Below are 20,656 nucleotides of genomic sequence, written 5' to 3'. Positions count from 1 at the left end.
AAAACAGCCTGGAAGTTCCTCAAGAAGCTAAACAAGAGTTATTTACCAAATAACCCAGCATTCTACTCCTAGTTATATACCCAAGAAAATTAAAAACATGCACACACACAAAACTTGTACATGAATTTCATAGCCACATTATTCAGAAGAGCCAAAAAAGTGGTGATAAGCCAAGTGTCCATCAACAGATGGAGAAAATGTGGTATTATCCATACAATGGGGTATTATTTGTCAATAAAAAGGAATAAAGTACCAATACATGCAGCAACATGGATGAACCTTAAAAATATTATGCTTGTGAGGGGTGCCTGGGTGGCTCAGTGGGTTAAAGTCTCTGCCTTTGGCTCAGGTCATGATCCCAGGGTCCTGGGATCGAACCCCGCATTGGGCTCTCTGCTCAGTGGGGAGCCTGCTTCCCCCTCTCTCTCTGCCTGCCTCTCTGCCTACTTGTGATCTCTGTCAAATAAATAAATAAAATCTTTTAAAAAAATTATGATCAGTTAAAGGAGCCAGACACAAAATGCCTCATATGTTATGTTTCCATTTATATGAGATTCTCAGCAGAGGCAAAGCCACAGAGACAGAAAGTAGATTAAAGGAGGGTGATGGATGTGACGGTTAGTGGGTATGAGATGTCTTTTTGTGATGATAAAAATATCCCAGGATTAGACGGTAGTGATGGTTGTACAACCTTGTGAATATATTAAAATCCACTAAATTTTTTGAAAAGGGTGAATTTTATGAAATATGGATTATATCTCAATTAAAAAAAAGAATGCTTATTTTACTTTACTCTTTTTTTTTTCTTTTCTGTTTTTCCATTTTACTCTTGACAACAAAGGATACTTTACTGTTGTTTGTAGGTTTTTTTTTTTTAATCCTCCATCTAGGTCAATTTGATGGGAGAGAAAAAAAAATCTACCTTTAATTTTCTTTTTTTGTTAGCAATACAAAATTTGTTGATCATTTAATTTCTCCATTAGTGATTAATTGTTCATATGCTTTGTTCATTTTCGTACTGGGCTCTTTTAACATTTTCTTATTATTTTGTAAAAGCTCTTCGTATTTTAAGGTTATTGACCCCTTGCCATTTGTCCTAGTTTATCATTTACCTTTTAATTTTTTTATAGCATCTCACTGATAATGGTTTTTCACTTGTATTTTTTTTTACTTTTTTTTGTTGTTGTTGTTTTATTTTTGTGTGTGTGCTTTTTTTTTGTAAATGAACTTTTTTTAAAATTTATTTTTTTATTTATTTTCAGCATAACAGTATTCATTATTTACTTTTTTTTTTTTTAAAGATTTTATTTATTTAACAGAGAGAGAGAGCATAAGCAGGGGGAGCAGCAGGAGAAGCAGGCTCCCTGCGGAGTTCAATCCCAAGATCCTGGGATCACAACCTGAGCCAAAGGAAGATGCCCAACCAACTGAGCCACCCAGAGCGCCCCTGGTTTTTCACTTTTCCAGTCAACATCATTCACCTTTCTTTTCATGATTTTATCTATTTTTTAAAAAGATTTTATTAATTTATTTGACAGAGATCACAAGTAGGCAGAGAGGCCCGCAAAGAGAGAGGAAGGGAAGCAGACTCCCTGCTGAGCAGAAAGCCCAATACAGGGGCTCAATCCCAGGACCCTGGAAACATGACCTGAGCCGAAGGCAGGGGCTTTAACCCACTGAGCCACCCAGGCGCCTGATTTTATCTACTGTTTTAACTCCTGGAAATCCCTACCCTTCCACCTTCCTGATCCCACCAAAGAATTGACATAGACAAAAGAAATAACTTTATTTTATTCTTCAGCTTGCAAGTTACTACTTAATCTTCTTATATTTCATTTTTAAGTAGGGATTAAGCATCAGCAGAACAAGGGAGGTTAGATGCTTACTTTCCTGTGATTACTTCTCCCAGACTCTGTAAGAAGACAGAATAAACACCAAAGTCTCTGACAGCTAGTGGTACACTGATGCTCTCAGTGCTCTCCACTAGGGAAGGAAAACTCAAAGTGATGGGGAGTTCCCAAGAAAGCCCAGGAACTCAAATCCTTGGGTCTAATCAGCCTGGCAAATAGGTATTCCTTCAGATGAGTCCCTAGAAGGACAAGTGTCAGTTGTCTTGTCTCTGTACCTGATACAGAGCCAGGGATCAGTGTCTATTTAACCAACTGTACTGACTACGTCATACCTTAGCCGGGATGAGCTGGGCCTGCCCAGCCCCGGTGGCAGGGGAGCAGCGTTATCAGCTGAGCTCACACAACACTCAAAGCTGCATTTTCCCAGGGGCTTCAGCGCTCCCTGCACCATACCCCATAATGACCAAGAATTCTTTCTTGGAATGTGGTGGGAAGGGGAAACACATGCAAGGATCCCATCCTGATAACCTTCCTCTGGGCTTTAATAGGATTGCCTAAAAGTGACTTGCATTTCTCCTGTCTTGTCCAAGGCTCCAGGACCTCTTTGTACATGTCCTCTAACAATGGACCTTGGTAGAGGTGAGCATGAGACAGTCCTATTGACTTCATTTCGTTTTAAAAGGACTACTTCTGGGCTTCCAGCCATTTATTCCACCTAATTTTGATTTGCTTTCCTGATAAAAGGGAACTAACTAGTCTTAAAATTTATATTCCTATCAAGACATTTTTCTTTTCAGAACTTCACATATTTTTATGTATTCCTTAATCTACAAAATAATTATTGAGGGGCACAAATGCCAAGATCATAAATGATTCGCTTAGGGGCATCTGGGTAGTGCGCAGTTGGTAAAGCATCGGCTCTTGATTTTGTTCAGGGTCAGGAGATGGAGTCCTGTGTTTGGCTCTATGCTGGGGCTGAAGCCTGCTTAAGATTCTCTCTCTCTTCCCCCCTCTGCCGCTCCCCCCATCCCCACCCAGCAACCCAGCAACCCAGCAACATGCTCTCCCTCTCAAAAAAAAAAAAGGAAAAAAAGAAATGGTTTTCTTAAAGCTCTGGCTGCTTGGAGATCTGAACAGGAACATTGTTTCTCTGTGGTTTTGATGTTAGGGTTAACACCTGACTCAGAGAGAAACATCAACCTATTAAATGATATTACACAACAATTTTGCTGACTCACTTTTCTAATCACAGAATATTACTCATTGCTTAATGATTAGCCCTTTCCTGTTTATCTGTTTGTGGGAGGAGGGCCTTTAGAATTTCCACCCCCACCTCCAGCTTTGAGATATAAGTGACAGGGAACACTGTATACATTTAAAGGGTACAACTTGGTGATCTGATACAGATATGTATTGTAAAATGATTACCACAGTAAGGTTACCTAGCACACCTATCACCTCACATAACTTTTTTTTGTAATGAGGACATTTAAGATATACTTTCTTAGCAACTTTCCAGTATACAATATCATAGTGTTAACTGTAGTCACCATGCTGTACATTTCCTTCCCCAAACTTACTCACGGGTGAAAGTTTGTACTCTTTAACCAACTTACTCCCAAAACATCCACCTCTGGCAACCACCATTCTACTCTCTATTTCTACAAGTTTGGATTTTTTTAGATTCTACACATATATAAGATCATACAGTATTCATCTCTCTCTGACTCATTTCACTTAGCATAATGTCCTAAAGGTCCACACATGCTTTTGCAAACAGCAGATTTCCTTCTTTTTTGTCGCCTAATATTCTAGTGTAGGTGAGTATGTGTCTCACATTTTCTGTCTCCATTTATCTGCTGAAGGACACTTAACGGTTGTTACTGATGAACGATAGTTGGAAGAAAGGCAAGAAGAGACAAGGATAGCTCCCCACTCTAAGAGGAAACCACCCATAAAAGGATTTTACACCACACTGGATGGAGCCTTCCACCCTTTCCCATGTGACAGATGACAAAAGCCTGATTGGATGAAAGGCCCAGGTGGAGGGTTAATCAGATTAAAAGAGCCCACCAGCAAGCCCATAAACACCCCTAGACTTAGAAACTCTGGTGGCAACCCTCTCGGGTCCCCTCTCTCTTTGGGAGCTCTCTCTTTGGGAGCTCAATAAACCTTGCTTTGCTGCTCACCACTCTGTCTGGTCTACCCCTTCATAATTCAAAGTGGCATGACCAAGAACCGCGAGCACCAAAGGAAAAGAAATCCTGCACCATTACCATGTCTTGGCTCTTGAGAATGCTGACATGAACACAGGGGTGCAGATATCTCTTTAAGACAGTGTTTTCATTTCTTTTGGACATATACCCAGAAATGGGATGGGTGGACCATAGGGTAGCTCTGCATTTAATCTTGTGAGGGACCCTCTATACTGTTGTTCATAGTGACTGCAAAAGTTTGCATTCCCACCCACAGTGCATGGCGTTAGCTTTTCTCCACATCCTCACCAACACCTGTATCTCCCATCTCCTTGACGACAGCCATTCAAACACATTTGAGGTGATATCTCATTGTGGTTTTGATTTGCATTTTCCTGATGATTAGTGATGTTGAGCACCTTTTTCCTATACCCATGGGCCATGTGAATGTCTTCTTTGGAAAACTGTCTATTCAGTTCCTATGCTCCTTTTTTTTTTTTTTTAAATAAAAAATAATCACAGTAGTCTTTAACTCACTTGCTCTTCAACATAAGTTCAGCTTCTGGTAAGTGTTGTTGGTACAATACCAGTGAGCACGAGGGAGATAAACACCAAATTACATGTTTGTTTGACAAGGCAGCCTGGTGACATTCAGTCTGGATTTTATGGAACCTATGCTTTCCTAGTTGGCATCCACTACCCACTTTTATGAGACAGACTTTGAGTCACACAGGTTTAGGCCCATACCCTAGCCATGTGATTAATAGCCCATGAAAATGTGGCAAATAACTGAAACTTTCTAGGCTTTCATTGCCTAATGTATAAAAGTGTGGGCTACAGCTTCCTTGAGGATTAAATAAAATAACCTATTTAAGCAACCTGTAGTTCTTCAAATGTGCTAATCCTTCAAAAAAATAGTAATGAGAAAGGCAGTTATGTCAAAATGGAATAAACACACTCTACCCATCTCTCCCCTTCAATATAACTAGAAACCCGAGACAGAACTGATGGAATAGCCACAGGAGGACCCTGAAAAATAAATGGTAGCAGGCTAGCTGGGAAAAAGGCCTAGAACCTGAAATACCACCAGACCAGCAGTGAGCTGCTCCGTTTTCTTTCCTCTGTCATCTCCTATCCTGGTCCAAAGGCTGTCCAAAACCCAGAGCTGGTGTCAAAATCTTGGTTTCTTTTTTGTTTGTTTTGTTTTTCCTTTCTGTCCAATCCCAACCCCCAGCTAATCCTACATCAGCTGCAGTGGTCATGACAGCCAGTAGGTACATGTAAAATCTGGAGGGAGAGAAACCCTTATCTCTGGTCGGAGAAACTGTGGTCCCGAGAATGTTCCCATTGCTGTTCTTCTCTGTCCTCTTGCTGCTCAATCCTGGAGACACAGGGTCATGGGAAGTGTGCAGTAGAAAGGGGAAAGTAAAAGTCTGCCTTTCTAGCTGGAGGAAGAGGAAGGAAAACCTCTGGGCACCAGAAGGAGTGGGGAAGAATCACAGAGAAGGGGAAACTCAAGATAACAACTGCATATGAACTGGTCTCACCCTCCAGGCAATCCGTCTGCATAGTGACCCTAAACATCATGCTAAATGTTTTGAGAAGTGAATTACAGGGAAAGACCACTGCCCAGACCCTGGCTGGTCCCTGAGTGGTGTACAGATGGGACAGATCCAAATAGCACTGCAGAGGTTCTGAAACTAAACTGACATTAGAATCCCAGTCCACAGAAATCGGGCAGGAAAACTGTTACCCAAACCTAACCAGACTGATTAACTGCCTAAAAAAATTCTCCATAAGATTTAAGTAAGACTGAAAATCGCATATCATAACACTTAAAATTGCTAGTATACAAGACAAAACTATCTAATAAACTAGGAAGAAAGAAAATCTCCACATTTGGCAAGGGAAAAGATGATTAAGAAATACCAGACCCCAGTTAAAACAGATGTGAATTATCAAACCCTTTAAGTGACTATTATAACCATGCTCCAAGAAATAAAGGCAAACACTCCTGAAGTGGATAGAAGGGTTTAAAAACTGCAGAGAATTGAAAGATTAAAAAACAAACAAACAAACAAAAAAAGAACTAAATGGAAATTTTAGAATGGAAAAACACAGTTACCAAAATTTAAAATTCACTGAATAGGAGCAACAGTAGATTTGGGATCAGAGAGTTAAAAAATTGGTGAATTTGAATATAGATCAATAGAAACTTTTCAAGCTTAATAATGGAGAGAGTGAGAAAAAAAAAAAAAAAAGAAATCCCCAAGGACTTCTGGGACAAGTCCTAGGTGGTCTAACAATTGTCATAACAGTCCCTGTGGGAGAAAAATTGTGTTGCCCTCCCAGCCCCCCCAAAATTTGAAGAATTTTGACAGACCAATGGTTACCAAGGTTTCAGGTGGGGAAAGAATTTGGCCATAAGAAGAGCAAGGAGGGGGGCCCTGGGTGGCTCAGTGGGTTAAGCCTCTGCCTTTGGCTCAGGTCACGATTTCAGGGTCCTGGGATTGAGGCCTGCCTTGGGCTCTCTGCTTGGCAGGGAGTCTGCTTCCCCATCTCTCTCTCCTTGCCTCTCTGCCTACTTGTGATCTCTGTCTGTCAAATAAATAAATAAAATCTTTAAAAAAAAAAAAAAGAGCAAGTAGGAGTCTTTGACATGATGGAATTGTTCTATATCCTGTCATGTGATTTTATACCTGTTAGAACTGTATAGCAAAAAAGTCCACTTTTAGTCTGTGTAAATTTTTAAATAATAATTTACAAATAGGATCAACTGATCTAGTTTATACTGTATTTTGTCCCAGGTAAGATATTAAATGATTTTCTTTAAGATACTTGGCTTGATATCTTAAGATAAAATATAAACCCTTAGAACAATATTTGTTGCCAGAATTTATTTAAAATCTGTCTGAAAGATGAGTTTCAATCCTTGAAAAACTGTTTACTTTAACTTCCCCCTTTTTCATTCCTTTGATGCCCTCTCTTCCTTTCCCATCTCCATGGTGCTCTTACTCTGATTCCTTTTCGCTCTTCCCCCCTTCTTTTCTGTTCCTTTCTCTTTACCCTGATTGCACTGATATTTTGTCTTGAGCTGTATATTTTACATTATATTTCTGTATTAAAAATATTAAAATTTTTACTTTAAGTTGAATGAGCTAAACATTTTATACTTTTCTCTCAAAATTAAAATATTCTGTCAAATTACTTACAAGTTAATTTTTGCCTATGAATAATTTTCAAAACTGTTAGTTTCCCTTTGGTTGCTTGGGAGCTCTCAGAAAAGGGGTAAATTCGTACCCCTGCCCTTGTTATGGGAATAGGTGCATCTTCCCCTTTAAAGGTGATATAACTATCATTACTATATATTATTAAAATGAAGTTTATCTAGTCTAGATTCTCTTAAAAAATGGTACCAGAAGTGAAATTATACCTATTTCTTTTGCATATTTAAAATTTTTTTGAGAGGCACATAAGCAATTTCCCAACAATGCATTCATCCCTGTGAAGAAAACACATCTGGTTGACAACCAAGTAGCTGGATACAAAACAATCATCTAGGAGAGGGATTTAAGGTTAACTTGCAAATTATCAATAATGTCAACATACCATGATAAACAAGAACTGAATTGAACACTAGAGGAAAGGTGTCAGGTTAAGCAAAAAAATGGGTTGGGGAGATTGTATTAAGAAAAACAGTAAGAAAAAATTTGGGGCGCCTGGGTGGCTCAGTCAATTAAGTGTTTGACTCTTAATTCCAGCTTGGGTCATGATCTCAGGGTTATAAGATCGGTTCTGCTGCTGGTATCGATTGTCTCTCTCCCTCTCCTGCCCCTCCCCTTGTCTCTCTCCCTTTCTAAGAAAAAAGAACAAACTTATTTGTGGATTTACATGGTGCAGCTAGGAAAGTTTTGGCAGACTAAGAATTTTTGTAGAAATAGGAAATTTGAGCCAGCCCATATAAAAAGGGATGTTTTTGCGTAACCAAAAGAGGAAAAATGTTTTACTCTTATCTCCACTGCCGTCTTCCTGGGCTCTTCCGCTGTCCTTCCCACATTCATCCTCTGAGTTTTCTATTTCCTGGATAACCATTCTCTTCCCTTTGGTTTGAGCCCTAGATGCAGGTTCAGAATTTTTCAGATCTCTCTCAACCTCCGACAAGGTCTTCTGCAACATAATCACCATGTTAAAGGAAATGTTTTCCTTTAATTAAAAATACAACCATTCTGTCAGGTAGCTATATGAAAATACTAAAAAATAAATAAAGATGGGGTGCCTGGGTGGCTCAGTGGGTTAAGCCTCTGTCTTCAGCTCAGGTCATGATCTCAGGGTCCTGGGATAGAGCCCTACATCGGGCTCTCTGCTCAACAGGGAGCCTGCTCCCTGCGCCCCCCCCACCTGCCTCTCTGCCTACTTGTGATCTCTCTCTGTTGGATAAATAAATAAAATCTTTTAAAAAAATGAAAGTTAATAAAGATACATAGGACAACACTTTTTATGGGGATTTTTTTTTTCAAATAACTTCACTGCTTTGTCTGATTATAATCATACATGTCCATTGCTAAAAAAAAAAAAGCATAATGAGCATGAAAAAAAGAAATCATCTTAAATTCTGCCACTCTGATAACAGTGTCATTCTGACATTCTGACATATTCTAATATATTTTGACACATACGTACAGAGATAGTTTTATAAAAATAAAATCATACAACACATATTTTTTAGATTAACGTTTAAAGTTTTATGTTTAAAGTTTTATGTTTTATGCCAATTAGAATGAAAAATATGTATATAGCAAAACATTTTCCTCCCCCCCATGCCCATTTTTAACAGCTTACGGAGGTAAAGTTCACAAAGTCTCATGCTTAGAATGCACGTTAATAGATTTTGACATAATATATCCCTCATTCCCAAAAGTTTCTTCCCATTTCTTAAAAGATTTTATTTATTTATTTGAGAGAGAGAGAGATAGAGTGTGAGAGAGCATAAGGAGAGGAGAAGGAAACTGGCTACCAGCTGAGCAGCAGCCCTATGAGGGGCTTGATCCCAGGACCCAGATATCTTGACCTGAGTCAAAGGCAGAGACTTAGCCAACTGAGCCACCCAGGCATTGTGGTTCTAATTTACATTTCCCTAGTGACTAATGATATTGAGTAGCTTTTCATATGCTTATTTCATATTTACATATCTCTTTCGGTGAAGAGTCTGATACTCAAATATTTTGCTTTTTTAAAATGTGCCTGTTTGTGTTCTTATTATTGGGTTTTTAGAGTTCTTTGCAGTTCTTACAGATCTTCCTCAAATTACAACGGGGTTATGCCCTAATTGGAAGGACCTATTTTATATTTTTATATTTTAGCAAGAGGCTTTCATTGAGGTTAAACAAAAACCTCATTGTTTAACCCTTAAACTGTCCCTGCTTCCCTTCCCCCAGGGGATTCACTTAAAAACAAGTCCCGGTTAAAAAAAAACAAGTCCCGGAAACCAGCTCCAGGTAACAAAGCCCAGATACAAGGGTGGGTCAGGCCAGTGGAGACTTGGATCAGTGGGAGGTTGCATACTGTCTAGGTAGCTACCAACGAGTATGGGCCCCGCCCTTTAGGAGCCTTTTTGGCGCCAATCCTAATCAAGGTGTAACAGGCTGGTTCAACTGTCTACTAGGGGAAATTGTAATTCAGTTGGTCACCTAGCATCACTGTGGAGTTTCCTGTGTGTTACAATCTCATTGGTCACCTGTGCGTGGCCAGGCCCAACCGCATAGCCTTTGCCCTTAAAAGCTAGTCTATGAAACAGAGAAGGGTCGCCCTCTCTTGTAAGAGGTGCGTCCCTGAATATTCAGTTAGATTCTTGATGCTTGGCGCAAAATAAAGCTTTGCTTGACCTTTGCTTTATATCAGTCTCGCTCCTTTAATCACGGACCCGTTATTGGGGCATAACACTAATAACCCCACTGTAAGTTGAAAACGCATTTACCACACCTAACCTACTAAACAGCATAGCTTGCTTAGCCTCGCCTCCCTTAATCGTGCTCAGAACGGCTTATATTAGCCTAAGGTTGGGCAAAATCCTCTAACACAAAACCTGTTCTATAATGAAGTGATGAGTATCTCGTGTAACTTATTGAATACTGTACTGAAAGTCAACAACACAATGGTTGCTTGGGCACAGAATGGTTGTGGGTGTATCCGTTTCCCGCTATGAGCGCATGGCTGACTGGGATCTGTGGTTCGCTGCCCCTGCCCAGCATATTGCTAGTCTGGGAAAAAAAATGAAAATTCGAAGTTAGGTATTCAATAGAAACCAATCATTTTTGTACCATCATAAAGTCAAAAGGTTGTTAAGCCAAGCCATTGTAAGTTGGAGACCGTGTGTATATTCACGATGAAAGTCTTTTTTTGGACATACCATTTGCAAATTTTTTTTTCCCAGTCTATGACTTGTCTTTTTTTTCCTTCTGATAATGTCTTTTAAAGAACAAAATTTTTAAATTTTGATGAAGTCCAATTTACCAATTTTTCCTTTTATGATTGTGCCATTATGTCACATCTAAGGGAGATTTGTCTAATCCAAGGTCATAAAGATTTTATCCTATGTGTCCTTCTAGCACTCTTATATTCCAGGTTTTACCCTGAGGTATATGATCCATTTTGAGTTAATCTTTGCATTGGTTAAGATACAATGGTTAAGTCATTGTGCAGTGACATTAAAGGTGGTTTTCCTTGTTTTAGTTTTTTTTTTTTTTTCCGAATATTGTCATGTTAACTTTTCAATAAATATACCACTAAAAAATGAAAGTACTATGGGAAAAAGATGTGTTCTTGAGCCAGGCCCTAAACCTAATCCACTGAAATGCTAACTTGACAAATACATAGGACTTCAACTGCCAAAGATGAGAGAGAGACAGATAACCCAATAGGTGTGTGTGGAAACAGAGACAACTCACTGCTGGAAGACAGTTCTCCATGGGTTTCTCACATTTCTAAGTATGTTGTGAGCGGTGGTATAAATAACACTTGTTCTGGACCATCTTTTTTAGGATGTGTTACTAAGAGCAGCCTTGGAAAACAGAGTATTTCTCTTCAGAGAAGAGAGGAGGAGGTGCTTTCCAGTAAAATAATGATATTTCCCTCCATAACAGAATTTTGGGCAGGTTTCCTTGTATCCCATTATAAAAGACAGGGGTGTCTGAGATTTGGGATTCCTCAGCTGTGATATAAACCCAATGAGAGCAGCTCTATCTGGGTCACTCTGCACCACCCCCATGGGACTTGGGGGTCAGGGGAGCTGACACAACCTTGAAGCTCATCAGTTTGCTGTAGTGTGAATGAGAGTCCTTTGTGTCTGACCCAGAAGTCTTTTCTCTTCTGCTAGACCATCTTGTTAATTTGTAAGTAGGGTAAAATCTCACAGCTCACACTTAATTCTAGTCGTTAGGCCTCAAAACAGCCCCCGGGCTGCATACCTCAGTCGGTCTGCTCAGTCAGGCCGTGAATGTCCTCAGTGGCACTACGCTTACCACGCACTCTTCTGTGGCCACGGAGCGCGCGCCTGATCCTACCTAGGAAACTTCCATACCACTCTGCATAATACATTGAGATTGCCTCAGAGAAAGCATTTTCTACAACACTTCAGTAAAGAGACAAATCAAATATTCCTGTTGTATGATATCACCTACTTGTCACATCTAAAAAAGACAGGCTTATAAGAACAGAAAGTAGAATGACTATTACTAGGAGCCAGAAAGGTACAGGCTTAAGGATACAAACTTGTAATTAGTAGTTGATCAAGTCTTGGAGAGCTAAGGTACGGTACAGAGATTGTAGTCAGCAAGACTGTATTCTAAACTTCCAAGTTGCTAAGAGATGAGAACTTAATTTTTCTTACCACGCACACAAAAATAATAATAATTATGTGACGTGACAGAGGTGTTCGCTAAAGCTAAGGTGTGATCGTCCTGCAATACATTAACGTGTCAAATCAACACAAGTACCCTTATACACAATGTTACATATCTGAATAAATAAATGTCCTTCAGAAGTAGGCTTAGAGATTTGGACATTTTCAGAGCCTGCTTTCTTCCACTTCAAATAGCTATTAACACTTTCAGGTATTTCTGGGATATACCTAGTTTTTGTTTTGTTTTGTTTTCTTTTGGGATAGACCTAGTTTTTAAAGCAGTAACCTAATTCTCAATATCATTCATCCAACAAGACTGATGTCATTTTAACAAATACAGAAATAATAACTGCGGATGCCTGGGTGGCTCAATGGTTTAAGCCTCTGCTTCAGCTCAGGTCATGATCCCAGGGTCCCGGAATGGAGTCCCGCATCAGGCTCTCTGTTCAGCAGGGAGCCTGCTTCCCCCTCTCTCTCTGCCTGCCTCTCTGCCTACTTGTGATCTCTGTCAAATAAATAAAATCTTTAAAAAAAATAAAATAACTGGGCATCTAGGTGGCTCAGTTGATTAAGCATCTACCTTCAGCTCAGGTCATGATCCCAGGGTCCTGGGATCAAGCCCCAAATTGGGCTCCCTGCTCAGCAGGGAGTCTGCTTCTCCCTCTCCTTCCTTCCCTGCTGCTGTGCTGTCTCGCTCACTAGCTCACTCTCTCTCTCTCAAAGAAATAAAATCTTTTTTTCCTAAGATTTCATTTATTCATTTGACAGAGAGACAGCGAGAGAGGGAACACAAGCAGGGGCAAAGGGAGAGGGAGAAGCAGGCTCCCCGCCCAGCAGGGAGCCCAATTTGGGACTCGATCCCAGGACCCTGGGATCATGACCCAAGAAGAAAGCAGATGCTTAACGACTGAGCCACCCAGGTGCCCCAACATCTTTTTAAAAATTGAAAAAAATAATAATAAAAAAGAACAACTATAGAATTAGGTGAGGAATCACTTTCTGTTACTTACTTTGGCCAACTCATTATCAGGTTCAACATTCAGTACTTTATTCAAATCTTCTATAGCTTCCTGGAGCTTGTTCTGATGTTTATATGTAGTGGCACGGCGCAGAAGAGCTGAAAATTTATCCAAAAAAGTTGTATTTTTAACATGTGGTATCATGGTGAGAGCCTATTTTTCAAGTAGAAGGATACAAATAGAATAGCTTAGTGTGCAATTGGGCAAAGCTTAATTACACCCACTTTCATACTGTTGTGTGTATAGAAAATGATACTGGGGTAAACAGAGGAGGCTGCCTCGGGCAACAGTCCCCTCCCACAACCTGATCCTCCAATAGCCCCAGGCCCTGCCAGCTCCTCCAAGCACTCAGAGACCGGACCCTCACAGGCACCATGCCGGACTGCGATATTGGGAAGCTTTTCAAGAAACAGTAACATTTTCCTCTTAATTATCACCACTAGCATTATTTTGCCTTTTATGAAAATTGAGAAAATCCTTTACTCAAATTTAGTACATTGCTGACCAGCAGATGGCTCAGACTATGAGCCATTAGCAAAGGCTTTATAGCAACCTATAAAATGATTAGAAGAAGGTATTTCACACAGGGAACTGACAGAATCCTGAAGACAAGGTCGGCTCAGTTCAGAAATTGAGCACGTTGGTAATTTATGTCAGATTTTCTGTATATTTCAAATCATTTGACAATTATTTTTTACTATTGAATTATTTTAGTAGTAATACTAATAAGGAATGCCTTTATAGTCCCATCATTATCCCTGTATTATCAGAGAACTTCGTATAGTAAGTTATTATTTTGAAAAGAATGAGGCTTAGAAATTCTGAAAAGCAAGAAATTTATATCCAATATATTTTTTTATGTTTTATATCCAATATATTTTAATATGCTATCTTACAACATAGAATGAGCCATGAAAATCTACAGGATAAATCATTGTCATAAATTTAACCCAAACTGTATACTATACTTTAAGTACAAGTTTAGCTATTACTATTACTACTCAGAAGGGAACATCCATAAAGAAGTAGGCATGATATAACAGTTAGCATTTTTTTAACTTTTAATTTTTGAAATAATTTTAGATGTATGGCAAAGCTGCAAAGATACTACAGAGAGTTTTCACATGCCTTCTTCCAGCTTTCCCTCATGCTAACTTCTTACCTAATTATGGAATATTTGCCAAAACCAAGAAATTAACATTGGTATTTTATTATTAACTAAGCTACAGGCTTGAGTTGCATTTCACTAGCTTCTCCTCTAAAACCTTTTTCTGTTGCAGGCTGAACTAAAATACCACACTGCATTTAGAACAATTATATTTTGAGTTAAACATAAAGTTTTGAGAAGGAAATTATTTATTCACTTAAGCCAACATAAGACTTCTTAATGTTTTCTAGCCCTACTCATTATTAGACTTGGCTCTATCCAGTTATTTATTTTTTTATTTTTTATTTTTTATTTTCATATATTTATTTTTTTAAAGATTTTATTTATTTATTTGACAGAGAGAGAGAGATCACAAGAAGGCAGAGAGGCAGGGGGAAGCAGGCTCCCCGCTGAGCAGAGAGCCCAATGCAGGACTCCATCCCACGACCCTGAGATCATGAGCTAAGCCAAAGGCAAAGGGTTAACCCACGGAGCCACCCAGGAGCCCCAGTTTGTTTTTTAAGTAGTGAAGATTCTGGTGCTTTTGAAATCACTCAAACAAGGAAAAGTGGAAACATAAAGTCATTCTGGTAGCAGATGAGCACTGTGCTTGAGTGTAGGCTCTGGAGTCCACTGCCCAGTGCTGAGTCCTGTCTGCCATTCGCTAGCTGTGTGATTATGGGTGAAATGCTTAATCTTTCTATGCCTGAGTTCCCACTTTTGTAAACTGAGTGTACTAGCAATAGTATCTGCACCTCTACTCAGCTATTGTGAAATTAGTGGAGTTAATACATGTCAAGAACCTGGCACAGTGCCTAGCACTGTGTTGGTGGGGGCCCATCAGGAGATTGCCAAACTTTTTTGCCACCTCCTAAAACTGGGGAGCCCACCCATACTCTGTGACAGAGACAAATTACAGGCGCAAGAGGATTTTGCTGGCAAAAGGAGGGCAATCCATGGCAATGACTGGGCTGATGTTCCAGGATCTCCCCCCTAAGCATGCCCATGGCTTCTGCACACCCATGTTCACAGGCACACAAGGGTACATTCCGTGTGAAAAAAAGTAAGTGTTTACACTTCCTCAAATCCGTAACATTTAAAGAAATAGAGTGTATTACAAATTATGCTGCTCCCTTGTGGAGTGATTCCTTCTCCATCACAGAGAAAGAGAGCGGAGTCTGACTTGTATAGTCAGGCTTAGACCTGTATAGTCAGGCTCAGACCACAGCAAGGTTGTGCAGCCACTGAGACAGGAAATCCAAACAAAGATATAGTTAGCTTTGGGCACATTTAATTTAAAATGTCTATGGAGGGGCATCTGGGTGACTCAATCAGTTAAGCGGCTGCCTTCGTCTCAGATCATGATCTCAGGGTCTTGGGATCGAGCCCCCCATCAGGCTCCTCGCTCAGCAGGGAATCTGCCTTTCCCTCTGCCCCTCACCCCTCTTGTGTTCACTCTCTCTCAAATAAATAAATAAATAAAAATAAATAAATAAAATGTCTATGGACATGTAGGTGGAAATGCCCAAAACGCTACTGGCAGAAGGTTCTAGACCTCAAGCAAGGGCTTATTATATTAATGTCAGAAATTTTATATTAAATTACACTTAGATATTTTTCAGATAAAAAGATAGTTCAACAAGCCAGTAACAAAAAGATAAATACTGAATCATTCCACTTAGATGAGATACCTAGAACTGTAAAATCATAGAAACAGAAAGGAGAATTGTGGTTGTCAGAGACTGGTGGGAAGGGAAAGTAGAATATTATTGTTTAACAGGCAGAGCATGTCAGTCATGCAGGATTAAAAAATAAAAAGTTCTGGAAACGGAGGATAGTGAAAACTGCACAACTATATGAATGCATTTAACACCACTGAATTGTACTGACAAATGATAAAGATGATAAGTTTCATGTTATATATATTTTACCACAATAAAAATAACTGAAAGATAAAAAGAAAACCAACAATGGTTCAAATATAAGCTTGAGATCTTTCTCTAAAACCATATATATTTTATTTAATCTCCTGGGATTATTAACTACTTCACACAAATAGCCAGGAATTTAAATTCCAAGTTAAACTTGAAGTTAAAAGTAACTTTATGAAAGTGATGATTCACAGAAATTAGAGTGTATTTGAAGTAGGCTTAATATAATCATAAGGAGTATCTACAAATAGTTTAACAAATCCTGACATAAATTTAAAGCACTCTGTGAATGTTTTTCACCTTTCAAGTTTCCAGGTTCTAACTCCAAGACCTTTTCACAATCCCGGAAAGCACTGTTCCAGTTCTGTAGTTTGAGTTCTGCTTGAGCGCGGTTGTTATAGGCCACCACAGTGGGGAGAACGGATATACTCCTACAAAAGAGACACTTATTGGCAAAAATAGACCAGTGGAAAACTTAAGTAGATAGATAAACTCAGCTAAAATTGTGAAAACAATTATAGCCTGTGTTACGGGTACAGCTGTGTCCCCCAAACTCATATGCTGAAGTCCTCACCCCAAGAAGCTCTGAATATAACTGTATTTGGAGATTGAGTTTAAAGAGATGATTAAGTTAAAATGAGGTCATGAGGGAATACCCTCATCCATTATGACTGGTGTCCTTATAGAAGGAGGAGATTATGTCAGAGACACATGCCGAGGAAAGACCACTTGCAGACAGAGAGAGAAGATGGCTACCTACAGGCCAAGAAGAGGGGACTCAGAAGATACCAGCCCTATTGACACCTTGATCTCAGATTTGCAGCCTCCACACAGTGAGAAAATAAATTTCTGCTTTTTGAGTCCCTCAGCCTGTGGCACTTTGTAATGGCAGCTCTAGCAAACTATACAGCCGACATCATCAAGTATAATAAAATATAGCTCTGTAGACACACTGAATCAATATTTAGACAGATGCTGAACATTCAGTTAAGCAGTTTAAGGTTGACTCTGGCTATAGAAGTAAGCTACATACCCACAGATCTCGTAAAAAAACAGATTAGTTAACATCAAATATCAAATACATTATTTTGACACCTCGGGGACAATTTCCTAGTACCAAAAAAATGGAGCAATCAGCCACAACTAATATCCTATATTAAGTTGCTATGGTGAGTTTACTTTGTAATCTAAAAAGAACAGTTCAGTTTGTAATCTAAAACTAGACTTAATTCTAAGGAAATGATCACAATTTAATCAGAAAAAGTTAATGGAAGGAGAGAGTATATTTACTGAGGAGTACAGACTTTAAGAAATTTTGTTACATTAAGGGTATGAAAGCCAAATAACTGATGAAAAGAAGGACTTAAAACCTCCTCTGTTATTGCTTAATAAGTTGATTTGGAGTGCTGTGAAATGATGCATTCCTACGTATAGGAAAGATAAGGGGATCAGTGCACTGAATTTTATAAAGCTGGGAAAAAAATAGAAAATGAAAAGGGAAAAAAGCCACAAAAAGTAGCAATTTACTAAGATCATTAAAGATGAATATAAAGAAATCACATGGTTGGGTAGAGACCAAAGACAGACAATACAAGAATGACTAATACAAGTACCTGACACTGAGTACCTCCTACATGCCTGGCACAAATACCAGGAGGTATTACTGCTCTTCCTACCTTACAGATGAGAAAAACAGATATGACAGAAAGGCTAAGCAGCATGCCCGAGGCCACAGGCTAGTAAATGAGAGGCAGGACTCAAACCCAGTGTACTCCAGCACCTGCTGTCACTGCCACCAAGTTATCCTGCCTTTGTGTTGTTTTATTAAATCCTCACAGCAGCTCTGAATTAGGCACTGTAACAACCTCATCACATTGAGGAAACCGAGGCCAGAGAGGCAAAGAAACTGCCCAGGGTCAGAAAGTGGCAGTTGAGTTTCCTTACTGCTATGCTGCTTTGACTGCACCACTCTGATTTCTTAAAAGAGGAAAAATTATGCTCCCTGTAATAGACTAAGAGATTCTCTACTGGTGGAAATCTACAAGAAGAGAGAGAACAGCATCAAGCTGATTTCCACCTGCATGAAAAGGGAAGACAAATACTGAGTGAGAGATAGATTAATAGCCTTTTTACCTTGCATGTTCATTTAAATAGGGGAAACAAACTTCTGTAGAGAAGCAACATTGAAGAAAAAAATCTTCCTTCCAAAGGTGAAAAAAAGATCATAGAGAGTTTATTTCTAACATAGCGTAAGGGATTCTATAAGCACAATGAGTTTGTAACAATAATTTAGGAAATTAGTCTACTTTTTGTTTCCTGTTAAGAGCTTCAAAAGTACACGTAAGTGGGGCGCCTGGGTGGCTCAGTGGTTTAAGCCGCTGCCTTCGGCTCAGGTCATGATCTCAGGGTGCTGGGATAGAGTCCCGCATCGGGCTCTCTGCTCAGCGGGGAGCCTGCTTCCCTCTGTCTCTGTCTGCCTCTCCATCTACTTGTGATTTCTCTCTGTCAAATAAATAAATAAATAAAATCTTTAAAAAAAAAAAAAAAAGTACACGTAAGTGGACACCTGAGTGGCTCAGTCAGTAAAGTGTCTGCCTTCAGCTCAAGTCAGGATCTCGGGGTCCTGGGGTTGAGCCCCACACTGGGCTCTCTGCTCAGCAGGGAAACTGATTCTCCCTCTCCCTCTAACCCTCTCCCCGCTCATGCTCTCCCTCTTTCAAATAAATAAATAAAATGTTTATTTTTAAAAAGTCCATAAAAGTATTTATTAAACATCTACTATGAACCAGGTACTTTATTGGGCCTGGGGATACAAAGTTATAAGAAAACTGATAAGGCCACTCTGCTCTGACAGAGTTTATAGTCCAGTTACTATCAAAATACACAAATTTAAACTGTACCTTCAACAAGTACCACAAAGGAGAGGCAAGACTGCTCTAAGAGCCTATAAACTAGGAGTCAGAGGTGGGGAGGAATGGAGTAGGGTGGAGACTTAGCCTTGTCGGGGAGGTAAAGGAAGACTTCCCCAAAGAAGTGAAGCATAGGATGAGATCTTAAGGTAAATGTGAATTAACTAGATAATGAGAAGAGGAAAGAATTTCTACACAGCAGACCCAGCATATGCAAAGGCCCTGTGGTGGGAGGTAGCATCATTAAGTACCAGAATTAGATCCAGGCATTCTAATTGCAGAGCCTGAGTTCTTACGCTCTATACTATATGAACTTTCTGTCACGTTCCATTCAGATGGCTTCTATTTTCTCTGGAAAATGGGAAAGTTGGGACCTCTGTCAAAACTGGGGATCAGGGAGCTTAAGAGGTTGAGAAAAGTATTGAAAAATAAGGCAAACACAAGTGAATTTATGGTAAATAATAATTATAATATCTTCAGTAATTCAGACACAGACTTTTTAACTTATTTATATCATTTCAATGATTAAATATAAACATTATCATGTTTTTTAAATGGCAAGTTTAAACCACAACAAGGGGTTCCTGGCTGGCTCAGTTAGTAAAGCACGTAACTCTTGATCTCCAAGAGTGAAGCATGCTTAAAAAAAAAGAAAGGTAACAGAAACAACAACAAAAATCTGCTCACCTAGTATAATACATCACAGCCTCTTCATAGTCCCCTGAGTTAAAAGCTTCATTTCCTTTTTCCTTTTCATGAGTAGCAAGAAAAGTCTTTTCCTTCTCAGTTAGACCTAGAAATAAAAATAAAATTGAACAGAATTTTTAAAAAGTTTAAATCCAAAAATGCTTATTTTAACAGAAACAGTCATTTGTGAAGTAAATAAAAGAAACATTTCCTGTTTAGGAAATGTTTCCTTAAATAATTCACAATTTGGGAGGGTTTAGATTTTTTAAATTATTATTGGTTGTATTTTACTTTATCTTTTTTTTTAAAGATTTAATTTATTTATTTGACAGAGATCACAAGTAGGCACAGAGGCAGGCAGAGAGAGGGGAAGTAGGCCCCATGCTGAGCAGAGAGTCCGACATGGGGCTCGATTCCAGGACCCTGGGATCATGACCTGAGCCAAGGTAAAGGCCCAACCCACTTACCACCCAGGCGCCCCTGTATTTCACTTTAAAGGTGCTATACACCTAAGGACTTCGAGTGAAAACAAATAAATGCCATATCATTTTGTTTTGAGGCCAAAAAAAGGGGGGGGGGGATTTGGAAAAAAATGATTTGAAAAATATAAAGAAAAATTATAGTTAAAAACTAGATTTATATTTTTGAGTCTTACTAAATTTAAGTAGGGTAACTATAACTCATATAAAATTAAGTAGTTAAAGGATGAAACTGAATTTGCTAGAAGTGGTCAACTCTAGGAGAAAATCCATAAACTTTTAATGGAAATCTATAGCACTTAAAGAGAAGTTTATCTAGTTTGATAGTTTTTATTATAATTTTGAAAATATGAAAACTATGAAATTATTATTTTTTCCCAATTACCTGCTGTGTCTATTCTTGTCTCAATTTTAGACAAATGTGACTTGTTGTTTACTATAGTTTTTTCTTTGTAATCTTCATCAATTTTTGAACATTCCTTTTCCACATCAAACCTTAATGAAAGAAAAAAAAACAAAAAATGTACAAAACAAGCAAGGAA

At 38.9% G+C, this 20,656-nt stretch overlaps 1 protein-coding gene across 1 annotated transcript in view; it reads right to left on the bottom strand.

Moving 5' to 3' along the window:
• Window positions 1–20,656, bottom strand: part of SPAG1 (sperm associated antigen 1) — a 69,737-nt gene that overhangs the window by 30,029 nt on the left and 19,052 nt on the right. The window contains exons 6-10 of the mRNA XM_059394929.1: window positions 20,500–20,609; window positions 19,636–19,741; window positions 16,340–16,470; window positions 12,953–13,059; window positions 8,053–8,212 (exon numbers count right to left, since the gene is read on the bottom strand). Coding sequence (XP_059250912.1) covers window positions 8,053–8,212; window positions 12,953–13,059; window positions 16,340–16,470; window positions 19,636–19,741; window positions 20,500–20,609 — 614 coding nt within the window. The remainder of the gene's footprint in view (window positions 1–8,052; window positions 8,213–12,952; window positions 13,060–16,339; window positions 16,471–19,635; window positions 19,742–20,499; window positions 20,610–20,656) is intronic.

This window comes from Mustela nigripes, chromosome 3, assembly GCF_022355385.1.
Source record: "Mustela nigripes isolate SB6536 chromosome 3, MUSNIG.SB6536, whole genome shotgun sequence".
NCBI lineage: Eukaryota > Metazoa > Chordata > Mammalia > Carnivora > Mustelidae > Mustela > Mustela nigripes.
Note: the sequence above shows the minus strand (reverse complement) of the source record. Positions and strands in the feature narration are given on the sequence as shown.